Raw genomic sequence first — 17,702 nt, forward strand, 5'->3', positions numbered from 1 at the left:
CTAAGATAAAAGGTAGGGAGGAGGGACTTGGGGGAGGGGCTTTGGAAATACGATAGGTGGAGGGAGGTCAAGGGAGGCTCTGGCCTATCACCCTCACCTTGACCTCCCTCCACCTATCGTATTTCCAAAGCCCCTCCCCCAAGTCCCTCCTCCCTACCTTTTATCTTAGCCTGCGGGACACACTTTCCTCATTCCTAAAGAAGGGCTTATGCCCGAAACGTCGATTCTCCTGTTCCTTGGATGCTGCCTGACCTGCTGCGCTTCTCCAGCAACACATTTTCAGCTCAGTTCTCCAGCATCTGCAGCCCTCACTTTCTCTCATTGAGTAGAAGAGCAAAGAAGCTACTTAAACTTATGGAAGATTCTTGTTAGACCTCAGCTGGAGTACTGCATACAGTTGTAGTGCCACATTATAGGAAAGATGTAAATGCTTTGGAGATAATGCAGAAGTGATTTACAAGAATGGTTCCAGAATGAGCCAATTCAGTTAAGTAAATAGAGTGAAGTAGTTGGGGCTGTGTCCCTTGGATAGAAGCAACTGACAGGAGATTTGATGTTAGTTTTCTAGAGTGAGCTGGATAGTGTGGATAAGGAGAAGCACTCAAAAGGAATATGAATGAGAAGGCACAGGTTTATTATGCGCAAATGAAGTGAGGTGGGCACGAGGAAAACCTTTCACAGTGAGTAGTTAGGGTATGGAATGCACTGCCTAGAAGCATGGAGGAGACTGCCATTTGAGGAATTCAAGAGGGCATTAGATCATTATTTGGATTGAAATTGTGTGCAAGGGTTTGGGGAGAAAGCAAGAGATTGGCACTAGGTCATGATGCTCCGTTAAGAGCCGACGCAGGCACAATGGACCGAATGGCCTCCTTCTGTGTCATAACAATTGTTGTGATTCTGTGATCATACTTTAATTCGAGGGATCACATAACTTTAGCACACCCTAAGAATCCTTGCTTTCAATTTCTGAAATTAATAGTAAAGCTCTATTAGAATGGTTTGTTGTAGTGAACATACACTTATACCATTCAGCTTTCTGGATTCTCAAATGAAGTTAATTTGTTCTGATGGTCAAAAATGAATTTTCTTAATAATGTGATCCATTGAAACATGGTTTCATTTTTGCGTACCCCACTTTGTATTATAACTAACTGCCACTATATTTGAAAAGGATATCAAACTATTCTAAAAGTAAAAAGAAAATGCTGATCTGTCTCTCTATTCTCCTTCCTCAATCAATTGCAGCATCTCCTAGTGTATACATGAACCACAAGTGTGAGATTCACCCCATTTAAGGGAGGTCACCACTCACGGGGAGTTTGCCCTCAAGTTCTGTATCTGATGTCTCATTGTTACCAGGAACCTATTGAGCAACAAAAATGCAATGGAAAGTAACATGTTTAGCCATAACCGAATGGACTGCAGCAGTTCAAGGCAGCCTACTGCCACCTTCATGAGGGCAACTAGGGATGAGCAATAAATGCTGGGCCCAGCCAATGACATTCACATCCCATGAATGAATAGAAGAAAAAAAAGGTAAGTGAAAATCTCACCTTTGTGCAGTTGGAAATCCCCGCGGGTTAATCAAGTAATAGGGAAACCAAGCTAGTTCAAGAGATTGGAAAGACTTAGGTTTTGACTTGCAACATTATCTACCAAATCTGAGCAAGCCGTGGATTGCTAGAGTTGGAATTTAGATGGTAATTGAGCTGCACTAGAATGGAAGTAAGTTTACATCACATCTTTAAAACTTGAGATAAGTTATTCGATAATATTTTGCATGCAAGAGTTTGATTCCCTTTAAGATGTTTATGAAGTCATACTACTGCAGACACACAATGCAATCAACTCTGCTTTGAGCAGTTCAATTATGGAAGTCTGCCTCACTTCTCATTTTAGACAAAATAACATGCCTTGCTGAAAACAGTCCTATGAGCCACTTGTGTATGAGAACTAGAGGGTGGCACGGTAACTTAGTGGTTAGTACTGTTGCCTCTCAGAGCCAGAGACCTGAATTTGATTCTAGCCTCAGGTGACTGTCGGTATGGAGTTTGCACATTCTCCCACAATACAAAGATGTGCAGGTTACGTGCATTAGTTAAGGATAAATGCAGAGTAATAGGTTAGGGGAACGGGTGGGTTACTCTTCGGAGGGTCAGTATGGACTTGTTAGGCTTAATGGCCTGTTTCCACACTGTAGAGAAATCAATGATTCTATGAAATGTATATCAAGGCAGCAACACAGCATGGGGTTGGGTTATTATATTTTTTAGACTCCCTATAAACGTCTGCTGTCACTGATTCATAGGTAGATTGCAAGGACCTTTTACAGAACAGAGTTAAATTGTCTTTTTTTGCCCCAAGGGATGGTTTAATACTGTTCAATGAACAAAAATTCTGCATCTTATGATCAGGCCCATATAAAAAGGTCAGAACTATTTGTGGCATCAATTTAAAATGCAACATAATTGTCACATTGATATTCTTGGCTCTGACAACTGTATCTCATGTTTTAAAACATGGAATTGAACCTTCCCCTTTCCCTCAGAGTTATTCAGACCTGTTGAATCTGTTATCACACAATTTTGATAAAGATTTCTAAGATAAGATTTTTTTAAAGTTCTTTTGAACATATGTAGGAGCAGACACAGACCATTCAGCCCATTGAAACTGTTGGGCCATTCAAGAAGATTACAGCTGACTTCCAACCTCAACTACATTATCCCAATATCCCTTGTTTTCCTGCATGATCAAGATTCTGTCAATCTCTGCCTTCAATCTATTCGACAACTGGACATCTGCAACTCTCTACAGAATTCCAACAATCCATGAAGCAGTTCCATCTTAGCTCAGTCCCAAATGGACAGTCTCTGCTCAGACTGTGACCCTTCATTCCAGACAAAAGTAATCTCCAAGCATCTACATTGTCAAGCTTCTTCAGAGTTGCATTGACCTTGCATGCATTACAGTGCTATAGAACACACTGGATATAACTGTATGGTGTGTCTCTTCTGTGAATAAGTTTCCTGTCTTTCCTCACATCCAAAAATGTTGGAAAACCATATTTTTATTCAGGTTAATTATCCTTTTCAACATTTAAACAGATGGCAGCTATTATTCCTGTAAGGAATTAAATCCAGTACTTCATTGAAAAACAAAGTCTCCTGTTGAAAGTGGGTCTGTATCAAAGTTAAACCTTCAGGTGGATATTTGATATTGTAAACGTTTTACCAAAAGAATGGGAAAATCCTTCTTTTGTTAGGGATCGGAGTATTCAAATAAATAAGTGACAACACAAGGTACCAAAGAAAAATCCAGAGAGGGTTTGTAAAAGTGTTAGATCCAACAAAGGAGTGTGTTTTTTGTAAAAAAAAAAAAAAATCCCTTATTTGAAAACATGTCTTCAGAGTCATAGAGATGTAAAGCCTGGAAGCAGACCCTTTGGTCCAACTCATCCTAAATTAATCCAGTCCCATTTGCCACCATTGGCCCACATCCCTCTAATCCTTCCTATTCATATATCTATCCAGATGCCTCTTAATTGTTGTAACTTGAACAGTTCTTAGAAGAACCCCTATGTGGTTTACTGTGCTCTCTTTTCTCCTGTTTTAAAGGATTGTTATTTAGATTTCTTTTGCCAAGTTCTAAAACCAAGCAACAGCTTATAAAACAGTAATTACTGCTCCAAGAATCAATGAAATCAGCTCTAGCATTGGAAAAAAAACCCTCAAAATAAAAGGAGCATCTCTTACAGGCACCATTTTTCTCCTATCCACCATTTTGGATAGATTTTTAAAACATATAGGATTGCATACCCTTCCTCAGAAAGACAATCATGGCTTATGAGATCTCAATTTGCCAAGACAGAACAAAAGCTATTCTGTAAGGTAATCAGTTGCTGTGATGTGACAAGACCATTTGCAGCCTGAAGCTCTGACAGTGGGGTTCTCCTTAGATTCTCACAAACTGCTGCACATATTCCAAATGTACAAAGAGAGAGATAAGTAGCATTGAGGGAAAAAAAGCGAGATGGTATGTGGGTACTGTACCTTCCAAGATGGTAGGGATGGTTGTGGTAGTAGTGGTGGTTGTAGTGGGAGGTGGGGTAGTAGTGGGTGCATCTAGATGGTAAAAAGGAAAAAATGAATAAAAACACAAATGAAATACACAACATTTTTCACACAAAATCACAAAAAATGAAAATAAAATCTGTAAATAAATAACAAATTCTAATCTCTTTGGCTCGTGTGATGGCTTTTTCGAATAGAATTCCTTACCTTCTGCTAACACCCCCTGACCCACCATGACATTTCTGACCATGTCAAAACTATAATATGAAGCACAGATGCCATGAGCTTTATGTAACATGGGAGGACTGAAAGCAATCATAAGTCATACATAAATCCCAGATGGCTTTTTAATGTCCTTCTTTGCCTTCTCCACAGCTTCTCTCAGATATTAAAGTAATTGCTGTGCATTGCTAACGGCACTGTTAGCTGTTATGAGTTTAAGATATTCTACGTCAAAATACAGGCTCGACATCAAAAAGTATATATAGTGAGCGATTCAGCGTAGCAGAACATTTCTTTGTGATGAGATGTTATTATTTTGGAGACACTGTTGATTGCAGTGCCAGAGAGCTGGAGCATATGCAAAAAGGCTATCGATGAAAGGTCACATTAACCAATCAACTTACAAGGACGTTTGAAGCTGTAGTTTGAAATTGTGTAATTTTTTTTTAAAAAAGTTTATTTTCAACAGAATGTATTCTAGGTAGTCAAGTTATCAGGAAAATAAAAGGTTTGTTACAACAGGCTTTGGGGAAATAGTAGTATAATAGTAATGTTACTGGAAGAGTAATCCAGAGGGACAGGGATTCAATTCCCATCCTCATGGCTGCTGGAATTTAAAATGAATTAAGAAACCTGTAATTGAAAGTTAGTCACAGTAATGACAACTATGAAACCATTGCCACAAAAATGTATCTGGTTCACTAATATGCTCGAAGGAAGGATTTCTGTCATGCTCTCCTCACCTGGTCTGACCTACAGCAATGTGGTTGGGTCTCAACTGTCCTCTCTAAATGTTCGAGCAAACCATTTGGTTCATGGGCAATTAGAAACAGGCAATGAATGTTAGCCTTCCAGCAACGTCCTAATCCATTAAATAACTTTTTTACTAACTCAAGTAGTGCACTAAGCAACAGGTCAAGGTGCTTATTAAAGTTTAGCATTTTGCTTCCCATTTAACAATCCAACTCCTCCCCAGTTCACAGTTTACAAGATGCTCCATTGCTTTGGTTGTAAGGTCCCCATGCTACAGCAAAGCAGCTTAACAGGACATAGAAAAGGTTTGATACCCAACTGTTTGGCACAAGTCATTTCTCCACAAATGGAGAACTTGAGTTCAGCACTGCCATCATGGGAACATGTAAGGTGGAAATCAGATTGTTCAAGGTGGAGGTGGTGAAGGGCTTCGTGGATCTCCTTCATTTACCACTAATGAAATGGCTATCATCGTATTACTGTGGATCTATGGAGATGTAGCCAAGTGGCCAACAGTCTAAGCAACTAGGCCCAACATAAAAGATTAGCTAAACCGTTTCTGCAGGCAAGGCCTGATTGAATACAAAGAAGTTGAGGTTATCACAGGGTGAAAGCCAATAGGGATCAGCCCAGACCTTCACAGGATGTTAAATAGAGGTGTTCACCTTAACAATGGAAGACTCATTATGATCTGGAACTCTTGTGTCTTTCAGGCAGATAGCCTAGTTTGGGGTAAAGGTAAGTTAATTTATCATCTAAAAGCTGTTACTTCAATTTGCAAATGTTTTGATAAATCTAAGTTTGAACCGCAGTCCTTTGTCTTAAAGTAAGAGCACCTCGGTAGACACGTTTTTGAATAATAAACTGGTTTGACTGTCTGTCTACAATAATTCACAGGTAATATTGTTAAGGGAAGGATAATGATTGGAACGTAAAAGCTATTGAAAGAAATGGGTCTTGTTTACCTGGGAAATCCTCAATGTTACATCAGCATCTTAGAACAGGATGGGTAGAAAGCAGCTGTTCCTCTTAGACAAATGGTCAAGAATAAATTGGTAAAATTTCAAAGTGAAAGGTACAAGGGTTCAGAAGGGATTTAACAAGAAGCTTTAAGCAGAAGGTAGTGGGAATCTGGAATGCATGCTTGAAATGTTGGTTGACACAGACAGCCTCATGATCTTTAAATAGAACTCGGATGAGCATTTGAAGTGTCATAACCTTTAAGGCTACAGGCCTAGTTCAGGAAAATGGGACCACTGTACATAGTAGTGTATTTGTGGCTGTACAGACTTGATGGGCTGAAGAGTCCTGTATAAATTCCACAATTAGCAATTTAAGCCTTAACGCGAAAATGCCATGACCTTATTTAGCAAAATACTTGTGGCATATTGAGGGAAACACTAGAGTTGTGACCCTTCAAAAAAGTCAAACCATTGACCATCAGCATCATGTAATAAGAAATACCATCATGATGTTCCGTGCTATTTTTGGCAATTTTGATAGACAGGAAAAACAATCAAAGGCATTGCATTTAACCATATTCCATTAAATTAATTTTGAGGACACTCAGGATACTTTTCTTGCCCTCTCTGTCCATTTAATTCCTAGTCTATTTTTTAAAAATTTGTTTTTGGGATGTCAGCATTGCTGCCAAGTCCAACATCCATTCCCTACCAATAATTACCCTGGAGCAGACAATGGCTTGCTCAATCAATTCAGATAGTAAAGAGTCAACCACAGTGCTGCAACTCTGGCATCATATGTAGATAAAACAGGATAAGGATGGCTAATTTCCTGCCCTGAAAGGCATTAAGTGAACCCGGAAGGCTTTACGACAGGAATCGGTCATTTAATGATTCAGAGTTGCTTTTTATTATAGATGATCAATTAATCAAATTTAAACTCCCTTCAGCACCTGTGATGGGATTTAAATTCATGTCCCCAAAGTATCAGTAATCCAGTAACTTTAATCACAATGCTACCAACTTTGTTTAGCCAAACACGTTGAAATAGGTTTGAGTTGTGAAGAATAGAATAACTCACTCCAAATATATTTTTGGTCAGTATTTGTTGTGATGTTGCCACACCTGCTCAGAAATAATCCCACTAACAACTAAAGTCTTGGCACTTGTCTCCTGCAACTTGTAGAGCAGAATCATTACTGAAGTCTTGTGATGCATTGGAAGTAAATTACCATGTCGTGGGAGGATACCATAAGATGCTTCTTGAAAAAGCCATCATCCGAACCAGAAAACACTGCTACATAAATGATCAGAGGTTGAGAGGGAGTGGACAGGGAGGGGAACAGGCAGAAGGCTGTCTTTCAACAAATAGGGGAAAATAGAATCATGTAATTCACCAAAGATAGACTCAAAATAAAAAAAAAAGTGAAAGCAGGAACTGCCACACTGCAGGAGTTTCATGGAAAAGAGAAGGTAATTCATAAAGTAGTTGGTTTGCCAATGCCGTAAATTTGTATTTCTGCTCAACAAACACTCTTGACATTTCCAAAAAACAAAATGCCTCATATCATTTGGCACTGAACAAATAATGCAAACCACTTTCCTTCTCCCATCAACTAGCCTTTTGATAATCTGTTAATGCACTTTCTATAAGCAGAACTTTCAATTCACGGGCAGTACTCTTTAGGAATAGAAAGTACTTGTAAATAGATCAGATTCTTCAGTATATGCAGCGCTTCCACAATACTTCAACACCATGCCTGTGACATTACATACAATGTGAAAGCAAATCAGCTGACATGGAGTAAGGAAGAATGAGCAAATACATCGCCTTTTCCACCCTGGTTAAAGTTGAAACTCCTGCAAGTGTCATTGCTGCTGTGAAAATGGATGGCAAGAATTGGAACACGGATCTACAATAGTACAGCAGCTGTAAAACTCAACAGAGAAAAGGTGAGCATTTTAACATGTCCTTGTGCTGAATGTGTGTTCAAGGCAAACACTCTCAGTTTAATTAGACAAAGTATTCTAGATGACATTTTACCAGAATTTTGCTGTGAATTGAAATTATTTTCACAGATGAGTTTAGCATCAAATGCCAATAAGTATTGGTATAAATTATTAATTTGCCACTCTTATTAAATTTTAATAAACAGAACAATGAGAGGAAATAAATTTAATATCTTTGGTTGGTTGAATTTCATTCTTCAGATAACAGATATCAAAGTATTTTGGGGCATATTAAGTGGAGCTAGTATTTTTTTTGTCAGTACATAGAGTGCATCAACAGTATTTCATAGCCAGCACACAATGGAACAAGACAGCTTGATTTAATCTCAGATGACAGTTGTCTCTCCAACAGGTCTGATTAATTTTAGGTCTACACCAACAATTGTGTCCCCCTTGGAAAAAGAGTGGGAGTGTTATAAGGAATCATCTTCCTTAGCCTCGTTTTTCTTTGATTTGTTTAAACAGCAAGCACTGATGGCACAGTGGGGTGGTGTAATGCCAGAGTTACTGCGCTTGACAGCATGAGTGAGTTGGTATTAACATGCACAATTGAAGCTGGAGCACCACTGGGTTAATGATCATCTCTCGAGTGATGTTAATTCAGCTTGCTCACACTGTTGGCTCAGTAACTCTCCCTAGCCAGTAATCCTGATGCTGTCACTGAAGCTCATTTTAAAAAAAATTAAATGAACAGAAAGGTAGAAATGAAGGGCTGTGCAGTTAATAATTCTTTCTAACTGAGTTTTTTTTCCATAGGACTACCAAAGGCAATCATGCAGTTTTAAATGCTATCCTACTGCTCAAGACAGACTGGAAAAGTGGAGTGGGGTCTACAGTTTATCAAAAAAAAACTTTTATAATTCACTCTGTGGCACAGCCTGAAATTACCTTTTCGGCAAATGGCTTTCACAAAAAGCCGTTTTTGTGAAACGGAACCACGCAATTATTCCTAAGTTTTATCAGACAGGCACTAAGTTAAGTCAGCTTACAGCATCTATCATCCGAGTCACTGTATGGGGAGAGTAGGGTTTCTGAAGGGGCAACACTCCCAAGTGTTTAGGAAATCAGTAAGCATGAAAACATAGAGCTTAGTCCCTGAGCCAATGCACCTCTTGCACTGCTTGGGATTTAACTCAAGTGCATATGTAGCTCCAGTATGGGAGTAGCATGACAGACAAGGTCACATTTCAGAGCCATTTTAGCGGGCAATGAAGTGCTGGTCTGAAATGCTTTGGCAGCATTTAATCAGCCAGCTTTGAATGACATGGTCTCATTCTGAAACAGCATAGAGCTATGTTTAATTGCCATACTTCCTACTGAAATTAAAGGAGTGAGTTTGGTCAATTTTAGTGTGACAACATCAGTTATGCACTGACTGAACCCTTGCTGATAACCAGTGAAATGGGCATAATTCATCACAACTATCATCAGGAACTCAAACTTTAAGCTATTGTGATTTAGGATTTAATTTGGACAACATAGTCAGAACAGAATTTAATTGGAATGAAAAGTGGTTAGAGTATCAACTCCTTAACTCCAATGGAATTTTCAATGCACATTACTCAGTTATAATAGAGACTGAAAGATGAAGGAGGACTCATCTGAAAAACAGAACAATTGGAAATGAACTATATTATTCCATGCAGTCTGTTCCAGCTCAATTGCTGTATCATATATTTGAGACACCCATTGAAACAGTACTGCCAGACTGCATCCCATTAGATCGGTCCTCTTATTTTTAAAATGTGCATGATTTCCCATCTCTGTTAGCGATCAGACCAGAAGGAATGCTCCCAATTACCAATTCAACAGCTGCCATCTGCTTTAGAAGCGAAATGAATCCTTCAGTTTCTACAGCTGACTGTATTTTTGAGTACATTTTCTTCGGCTATTTGTATTTTATTGATATTGGAACATATCTACAAAAAGCAGAGAATTTCATTTGTACAAAGCGAACCAGTAATAGGCTGATCTCAAGTGGATATGCTGAATGCCAGCATGATGGGATATAGAAACACCCACATCAGTAACGCTACTGATGGAAATACGGTTATTGGCAGTACTGTTCAAGAGGAGACAATTATGGATAAGCACTATCCTGCTTGGTCATCTCCATTTCATAATAATAACATTACAATCCTTTACTTTTTGGGGCATTTCTGTTGAGTGCTCTGCACTCTTGCTGTCAGCAAATTCAGCAGCAGATATTCTGAAGTGACTCGAACCAAAGGGCTGTGTCGACTCTGCACTATCCCTCTCTTTGGAGTGACAATAGGCTGGGTTTCCTCTTCTGTATCCCAAATATTGGAAAAAATGACGGTCAGACAGGGTGAGAAGCAAAAGCAAGCCACATGTTTCTCCTTACTTATGCCGATCATAAATTTATCATGGTGCTTCAAAACCTTTTCTCATGTCAATTCACACAGCTCGCTCTGCTGTATAGAGGGGGCAACTGGAAATCCCCTGGCAGCTGCTAATCACAAACCATTCAATATTTGATCCAGCTGTTTATAAGCTCACATTTTTATGAACGGTGTCATCTCCAACCATTGTACAAAGTAGAGCATTTAGCTATTTCGTGTCAGACCATATGTTAATGTCCAAATATTCTCCTCAGTGACAAGGCAACAGGAATATCACTTCTGGTTTGCTGTCCACATTTGGGTAATTTTTGTCCAGCAAAGTGGCTTGGGACACGTTAACGGTGCTACATAAATGCAATTGGCTTTGTCTACTTGCAGCATACACTTGGTTTAGCTGCAGGTTAACAGCACTAATCGTGTGGAGCAGACAACCCCCAATGATTGCTCTGATTGAGATCACTCCAGAGAATCAGCTGCAATATTTGCTGAGATAAACAGATGGTGTTCATTGCATCTCAATGGAGAGCAATGCTTTTAAAAGTCTTATCTTTATCCAAAAATGAATCCCATGGAGGTGATCTGCAGGAAATACTCATCAGTCCTTGTACCTAACCATAAAATTACCCTTCTCTTAAATTGAGATGCAATTTCAACTAAGTGTATTTCATGTATGTAATATCTAACTCAGACTTGGCAGCTTTAGGGGAGTCTTCCAGTTTTACTGCACTTTTGTTTTGCAAAACGCTATGGGCAGGATATTATGAGTAAGAGACATGCCACTCTCAGAAATATTATGTCATCATGCACATAATCAATGCATTAGGTTTCAAGGGCTCAGCTTATTGTATACCACTTCATTTTGACTTAGACCATGACAACACAGCAAAATACCTTTTCGGTGAAGAAAATTACTTGACGCGTCAGATTTCCATGACACTAAACATAACTGTGATTTAGCCACTCGGTGGCCTAATTATTGCACCAGATATTTGAGAGATGTCTCACTCGATCAATTGCTTCAATATAGCTGCCTTCAATGGGATAGTCTGATCGATTCTTGGCTGGCTGTTGGGCACCGTGGAGGAAAAGGGTTAAGAGTTGAAATTGGTGATCATTCTCCACTTTTGAAAGAGGTCACAATCACAAAGTAGTATTAATGGGGATCAGAAAGAAATCCCAGTCTCAAGGGGACAAATCAGGAAAATATCGCACCAATTACTATGACCTTATTTACATGAACTTGAAGTACAAATAAGATGACTTTTCTATGGTTATAATTATTTTTTGAGAGGACGGGGAAGGAGCTCACAAAATGGTGCTGATAAGCTCCTGATTTCCAAAACCGAACAATTAAAAAAAAAGGACAAGTCGCTTTGAGCCTCATGATCCAAACAAAGTCATGTTTCGTTAAGTTTACTTGCGAAAGCCTGCAATTCACAGCTTCACTCCTGCGAAATGTGACTCCATTTTAAAAGACACGATGACTACAGGTGAGCTTTATGAAAAAAGGATTTTAACTGAATAGCATTTAGTAGGAAGTATGGGTTAACATCAATGCAGATAGAACAACAATCAGTGTATTGTACATAAGGAGCATTAACCTTCAGATAATCAAAATTCCATGGTATACAATAAGTACTGGATTCCACTCTACAATCAGACATCACAATTTTTAAAAGCACAGCAGATTTATGGTTAGTAAATAAAAGCATCTAGATGCATTTTCCGCTCCGATTAATGTCATTTACACAGATTACGTTTGTTTTGTTTTCTCATTTTTAACATTCAAAAGACAAATTACATTTCTAACATGCAAAACATTATGAGCAATGAAAATAACTATTTAAAAAAAACTATCCACTGAGAATGTGAGGGGAAGAGAGAGAGAGCGAGGGGGAGTGGGAAAGAGGAGGGAGGGGGTAAAAAGAAGGAAAGGGAGAAAGGGCACGAGTTTTGGATGAGAATTGTACATACCATAGACATGCAAGACATAATCTTCAAATGATTCTCCAACAGCATTGAAAGCACTGCAGCGGTAGGTCCCATTGTCAGTTTTGTTTAGAGACTCAAGGATAAAAGTCCTTGGCTCTGTAAAAATGGCCCGATCAGGCATTTCCTCATCCACTCGTTTCCATATGAGATTGGGCCTGTGGAAATTTTAAGATTAAATCAATTATAATGCAAGTTTACTGTCACTTCTTTTTTGAGGTGATAGCTGCACTTCATAATTTTAAATTACAAATCATCTCAAACACATTACGGAAAGGAAAATCATTCCCCCAGTCATAACCTATAAACTTCTCCATCTTAAAACCCAAAGTTTCATAAAAAACATCAATTTTTTTCTCTTTTTCTCATGTGTCCTAATTTTGTTGTCTATCACTTTCACCCAAGATATACAATTGCACATGCTTAACAGGAATGTCATGCTTTTTGGCGATATTTCTACACAATTGTACTTGCAACAATTTTGGTTGATGACCAATAAAATAAGCTTATACAATAACAGGTAGATCACCTTGTAATACTTTGGTCTAATCCCTTCTATGTGGAATGCCCTCTGTTCCATCACAACCCAGTTAAAGTAGAAATGTTCCAGCTGAGAGAAGCTATATTGATTGCTGAAATACATCATGCTATCAAGATTTCCCCAGGCAAATTGAATTTTATCTATTACATTGTACACAGAGCTGAGCAGTTTTTAGGTGAAGTGAGTTTGAGGGCAGGGGATTATTCGACCAGGGAGCACAAATGTAATTATGTTCTCATTTTGAAGTGATACATTCTGTTCTTTATATTTCCATTATAAGTTTCTATGTCCACATTTATCATAAAAATTGGCTATGTACACTGCTCACACTAACTAAAATGCTCCCTCCACTGGAGGTAAGAGTTTAATTACTGTATCGTTGCTAAGTTTACATAGACAGTTTCAATCATAAAAGTGGTATAAGGAGGTTGTAATAGAAAAATTGACAAGAATGCATACACTAACGCAAGATTTTTATACAGCACATAGATCAGCTCCTAATCAATTTCCCATCACCCTCTCAAGTCTATTGCTACTCAACTTTTAGTTCAAGTAACCATTTTCAAATGTGAGTCAAGGGTCATAGAGCATAGCATAGCCAAGCCTACACAGTCCTTTAACTGAGAACCCGTTCACTCTTTTGGTCAGTGTCCATAAATATTTAATGCTCTAAAGACTCAACAGTTGTGACAGCATCTCTGAAGAGAGAAAGCAAGCTAATGCTTCTAGACCTTGAACGTTCATTGATCTCCAGCTTTTTAGATGTGTCCTTGACCTGGTAAGAGTTTTCATCACTATTTGAAAACTTTTGTTACAGATTGCTGGTATCTGAATTTTTAAAAAAATGTTGGTACTTTCCAACCATTTCATAGCAACAAGATGCAGGACATTGCAGCTAAACTTTGCTCTCCTTTAGGTGCTAGACTGAGGTTAACTGCAGTCACAGAAGACAAGCAATTAATCCAGCCCAGATCAGAAATAAAAATCGAGATCATTCTAGTTAGTAATGTAATATAGTACTTCATGCAGTGAATATATGCATCAATATAGATTGCCTCCTGTAAGTGAAAATGACTTAATACACCAAGGGAAACAAAAATGCAATGAAATGCAAAGAATACTTCTGTATCAATCAATTTAACTAAAACTACCAAGACAACATGTTCTTCTGAAGGTTAAACACTGCTGTTCATGTTCTGTACTACATTTAAAAGGGTGTTTTATGATTAGAAGTCAGCCTTCAAAAAAAAAGGTCACAGAGTTTGTAAGTGAAGTTAATATCTTTAAAGGGCTGAATGGAGCTGAGATACACGTACAGACAGACAGACACACACACACACACACAGCAGATATCATTGTTGAAGTCCCTTGGATAAACGTCCTTATTCATCAATTTCAACTTGAAGGTTATTGCAGCAATAAAAACTCTGAACTCACCCAACAGGTCTGTGAATTAGTTAACTGTGTGTAAAAATAAATATATCAAACATAATTTCCCAAAAGAAACATCAGTCTTTCTTCAAATTTGAAGCGTATATACTTACTGCGGTTTCCCACTGGCTGTGCAAATCAGTTCTAGAGTGTCCCCTTCTCTTGTCAAACCTTGTGGCTGGCTCATTGTGATCTGCACTTGGGGCTTATCTGGTGAAATAATTAAGACAAATTTAACACTTTTTCTCTGAAAGAAGTTTGACTCTGTCTTTCCAGGGTTCATCCCAACTTTCACATGTCCCCAGTGTCAATGCACAAGCTTGCTGCAGGACATGATTCAGATTGAGATTATTCCCTAGTCACTCAAGGGATTGGTTATAGCAAGTGCTCACATGAGACACCAATCTTCTCTACCTTCTTTTCTTTATTTAACCAGCTATACCCTAAATCAGATAAGCCATATGCCAATAAAATGTGAAAACATTAACTTTATTTACTGCAGATTTTAAGATTATTGGGGAGAATTTTAAAATAACACTTAGAAGTTACTGAGGACATAATACCATATTCAAAATATGTGTTTAACATAAGAGCATCTTTTCATTCCAAAACCTTAACTTTACAAACTCTCACTGGCAAATAGTAAACAAACCTCACAACCCAGCTGCGGTACTCAGTTTACTATCATTTATTCTTTGTTAAGTACAGGTATAATTTCTAACTTATTTAGAGCATATAGAATTGTATTAATTTAAAAGATAGAAGGACTATTACTTCTTAATTAGCAAGTAGACCGGACAGTCATTCCTAATCCCATTAGAAGTAACAGCTCCATTTAACAGATGTTTAACCCATCTCCTGTTTTCCCAGGACAGAAGTCATTCAAACCTTTGTGTACCATAGATGAAACAATGTAATACCATAGCGATGGAATTTTGTATGTGTAGGAACTGTGTATAGAAAGTTAAAAAGCACACAACACCAGGTTATAGTCCAACAGGTTTAACTAGAAGCACTAGCTTTCGGAGCGCCGCTCCTTCATCAGGTGGTTGTGGAGGACACAATTGTAAGGCACAGAATTTGTAGCAAAAGTTTAGTGTGATGTAACTGAAATTATACATTGAAAAATACCTTGATTGTCTGTTGAGTCTTTCATCTGTTCGAATACCATGGTAGTTTCACTTCGTTCATGTGTAAATGACAAAAAGTTGCATTCTCAGATTAACTATAACAATTGGTGTTAGCCCCCGTGTTCTCTGTCTGTGCCATGTGTTTAGATTGTAATCTCACTTTTTACATTAGAATCAGAGTTTTACAGACAATTCATGCAGTTTTTGAGCAAAGTACAATGTAACTCTACAAGGGGGCTAACACCTTCAACATATTGTCTAGCTAACACCAATTGTTACAGTTAACCTGAGAATGCAACTTTTAAAACAACGTTTTGTCATTTACACATGAAAGAAGTGAAACTACCATGGTATTCGAACAGGTGAAAGACTCAACAGACAATCAAGGTATTTTTCAATGTATAATTTCAGTTACATCACACTGTAAATTTTTGCTATAAATTCTGTGCCTTACAATTGTGTCCTCCACAATCACTTGATGAAGGAGCAGCATTCCGAAAGCTAGTGCTTCCAATTAAACCTGTTGGACTATAACCTGGTGAAGTATGATTTTTAACTTCGTACACCCCAGTCCAACATCGGCATCTCCAAATAGTGCATAAAAAGGCTACTGTAAGAACGGTATTTCCGGATTCTTTTGCTGTCTTGAACTTGTGCTCCTGCAGTCGCTGAATAAAAAGGCTATTTTCACCACTCAGCGATTTTGGTCATTAATTGAACACAATCCCACTTCATACATACAAACGACAGGACTAAGGTACTCAACCCTTTGAGCCTGTGCTACCATTCAATAAACTCATGCTGCATCCACTGTCTTTTCAGAAACAGAACCCTAAAGTCTCTCAACCCTCAACAGAGAAACAGGTTTCCTCATCTGTATCTTAAATTGGTAAGCTTTAGTTTTAATCTATGACGACTAGTTCTAGACCCAATAATAAGAGGAAACATCCTTTTGACATCGACCCGGTCAAGATCCCTTGAGATCGTACGCATTTCTATTAAGTCACATCTGTTTCTTCTAAACTCTAAAAAGATACAGGCCTTTCTTTGTAAGGTATTCTGCTCATTCCTGATCTTAGTCCAGTAAACAATCTCTGAACTGCTTCCAAAACATTAACGTCCACCCGTAAATATGATGATCAGTACAGGACACAGCACTTCACATACAGTCTCAAATACCTGAAGCATAACCAACTTATCCCTCCATTCAATCCCCTTAATAATAAATATAACATTGTTACATTTCCTGATTACTAACTGCATACTACAAGTCATGCACTAGGAAACCCCAGATCTACCATAGGACGCATACCAACACTTGTCTCAGACCCGATGCAGTGTTCCAGAGAAGCTCAATACAAGCTGAAAGAACATTACCTCATCTTCTGCTTGGGGACCCTGATGACTTCAGGACTCAACATGGAGTTCAATAATTTTACAACCAATAAGTTTTCTTCCATTTTACCAATTTCGCAGGTCCTGCAATTATCTGTTGCTATCAGCACAGCCAACCTATTTCATCTCTCATTATTACCTATCTAGCTTACAATCAACAATCCCTTAGTCTGTTCAACTTTTTAGCTCTCTTCAGGCTCCCTCATTTCTCTCCCCAACCCTCGCCATCAGTATAAATCCACCTTTTCCTGGCTATCAATTCTCTACAAAGAATCAAAATGTTAATTCTGCTTTCTCTCCACAGTTACTGCCAGACCTGCAGAGTTTCTCCAGCAACTTGTTTTTGTTTGTTTCAGATCTCTGCACCTCGGAGCTCTGCAATCTCTTCCCATTTATTCATTCTGCCAAAATGGGCACTTTACTTCATTTGCCAGATTTACCAAACCTATCTATAACCCTTTGTAGGCTCCTTGTATTCTCTTCATACCTCACTTTCGTAATTATCTTTGTATCGCAAAAGAACATGAGGAACTGCACATATATTCCATGGCTTTTATTCAGAAGTGAAACTAGGACAAGGATCAATGTCAATCTTTGGTTCACTTCAACCTTTAAGGAATAGACACTGTGAATAAGTTTAAGTGGGATACGCAACAAGAATATATTGAAAGACCTGCTTTTACCTTCGACAGAAACAGAGTTCAGTCCAACTTGTCTGCAGTGATCAGATGTTCCAAGTGCCAGCAATTGCCCCATATCCTGCTAAACCCCTCACATTCATATACCCATCCAGATGCCTTTTAAATGTTGTAATTGTACCAGCCTCCACTTCC

The 17,702-nt window shown here is 38.4% G+C and overlaps 1 protein-coding gene across 5 annotated transcripts in view; it reads right to left on the bottom strand.

Moving 5' to 3' along the window:
• cadm1a (cell adhesion molecule 1a) overlaps positions 1–17,702 on the bottom strand; it is a 399,217-nt gene that overhangs the window by 44,351 nt on the left and 337,164 nt on the right. For 3 of the 5 annotated variants that reach the window (XM_043676688.1, XM_043676689.1, XM_043676687.1), the window contains 3 exons: positions 14,458–14,554; positions 12,358–12,530; positions 4,053–4,124 (listed from right to left, as the gene is read on the bottom strand). In XM_043676688.1, coding sequence (XP_043532623.1) covers positions 4,053–4,124; positions 12,358–12,530; positions 14,458–14,554 — 342 coding nt within the window. The remainder of the gene's footprint in view (positions 1–4,052; positions 4,125–12,357; positions 12,531–14,457; positions 14,555–17,702) is intronic. The other 2 variants (XM_043676690.1, XM_043676691.1) reach the window with 1 other exon arrangement.

This window comes from Chiloscyllium plagiosum, chromosome 35 (genome assembly GCF_004010195.1).
Source record: "Chiloscyllium plagiosum isolate BGI_BamShark_2017 chromosome 35, ASM401019v2, whole genome shotgun sequence".
In the NCBI taxonomy this organism is placed as follows: Eukaryota; Metazoa; Chordata; class Chondrichthyes; order Orectolobiformes; family Hemiscylliidae; genus Chiloscyllium; species Chiloscyllium plagiosum.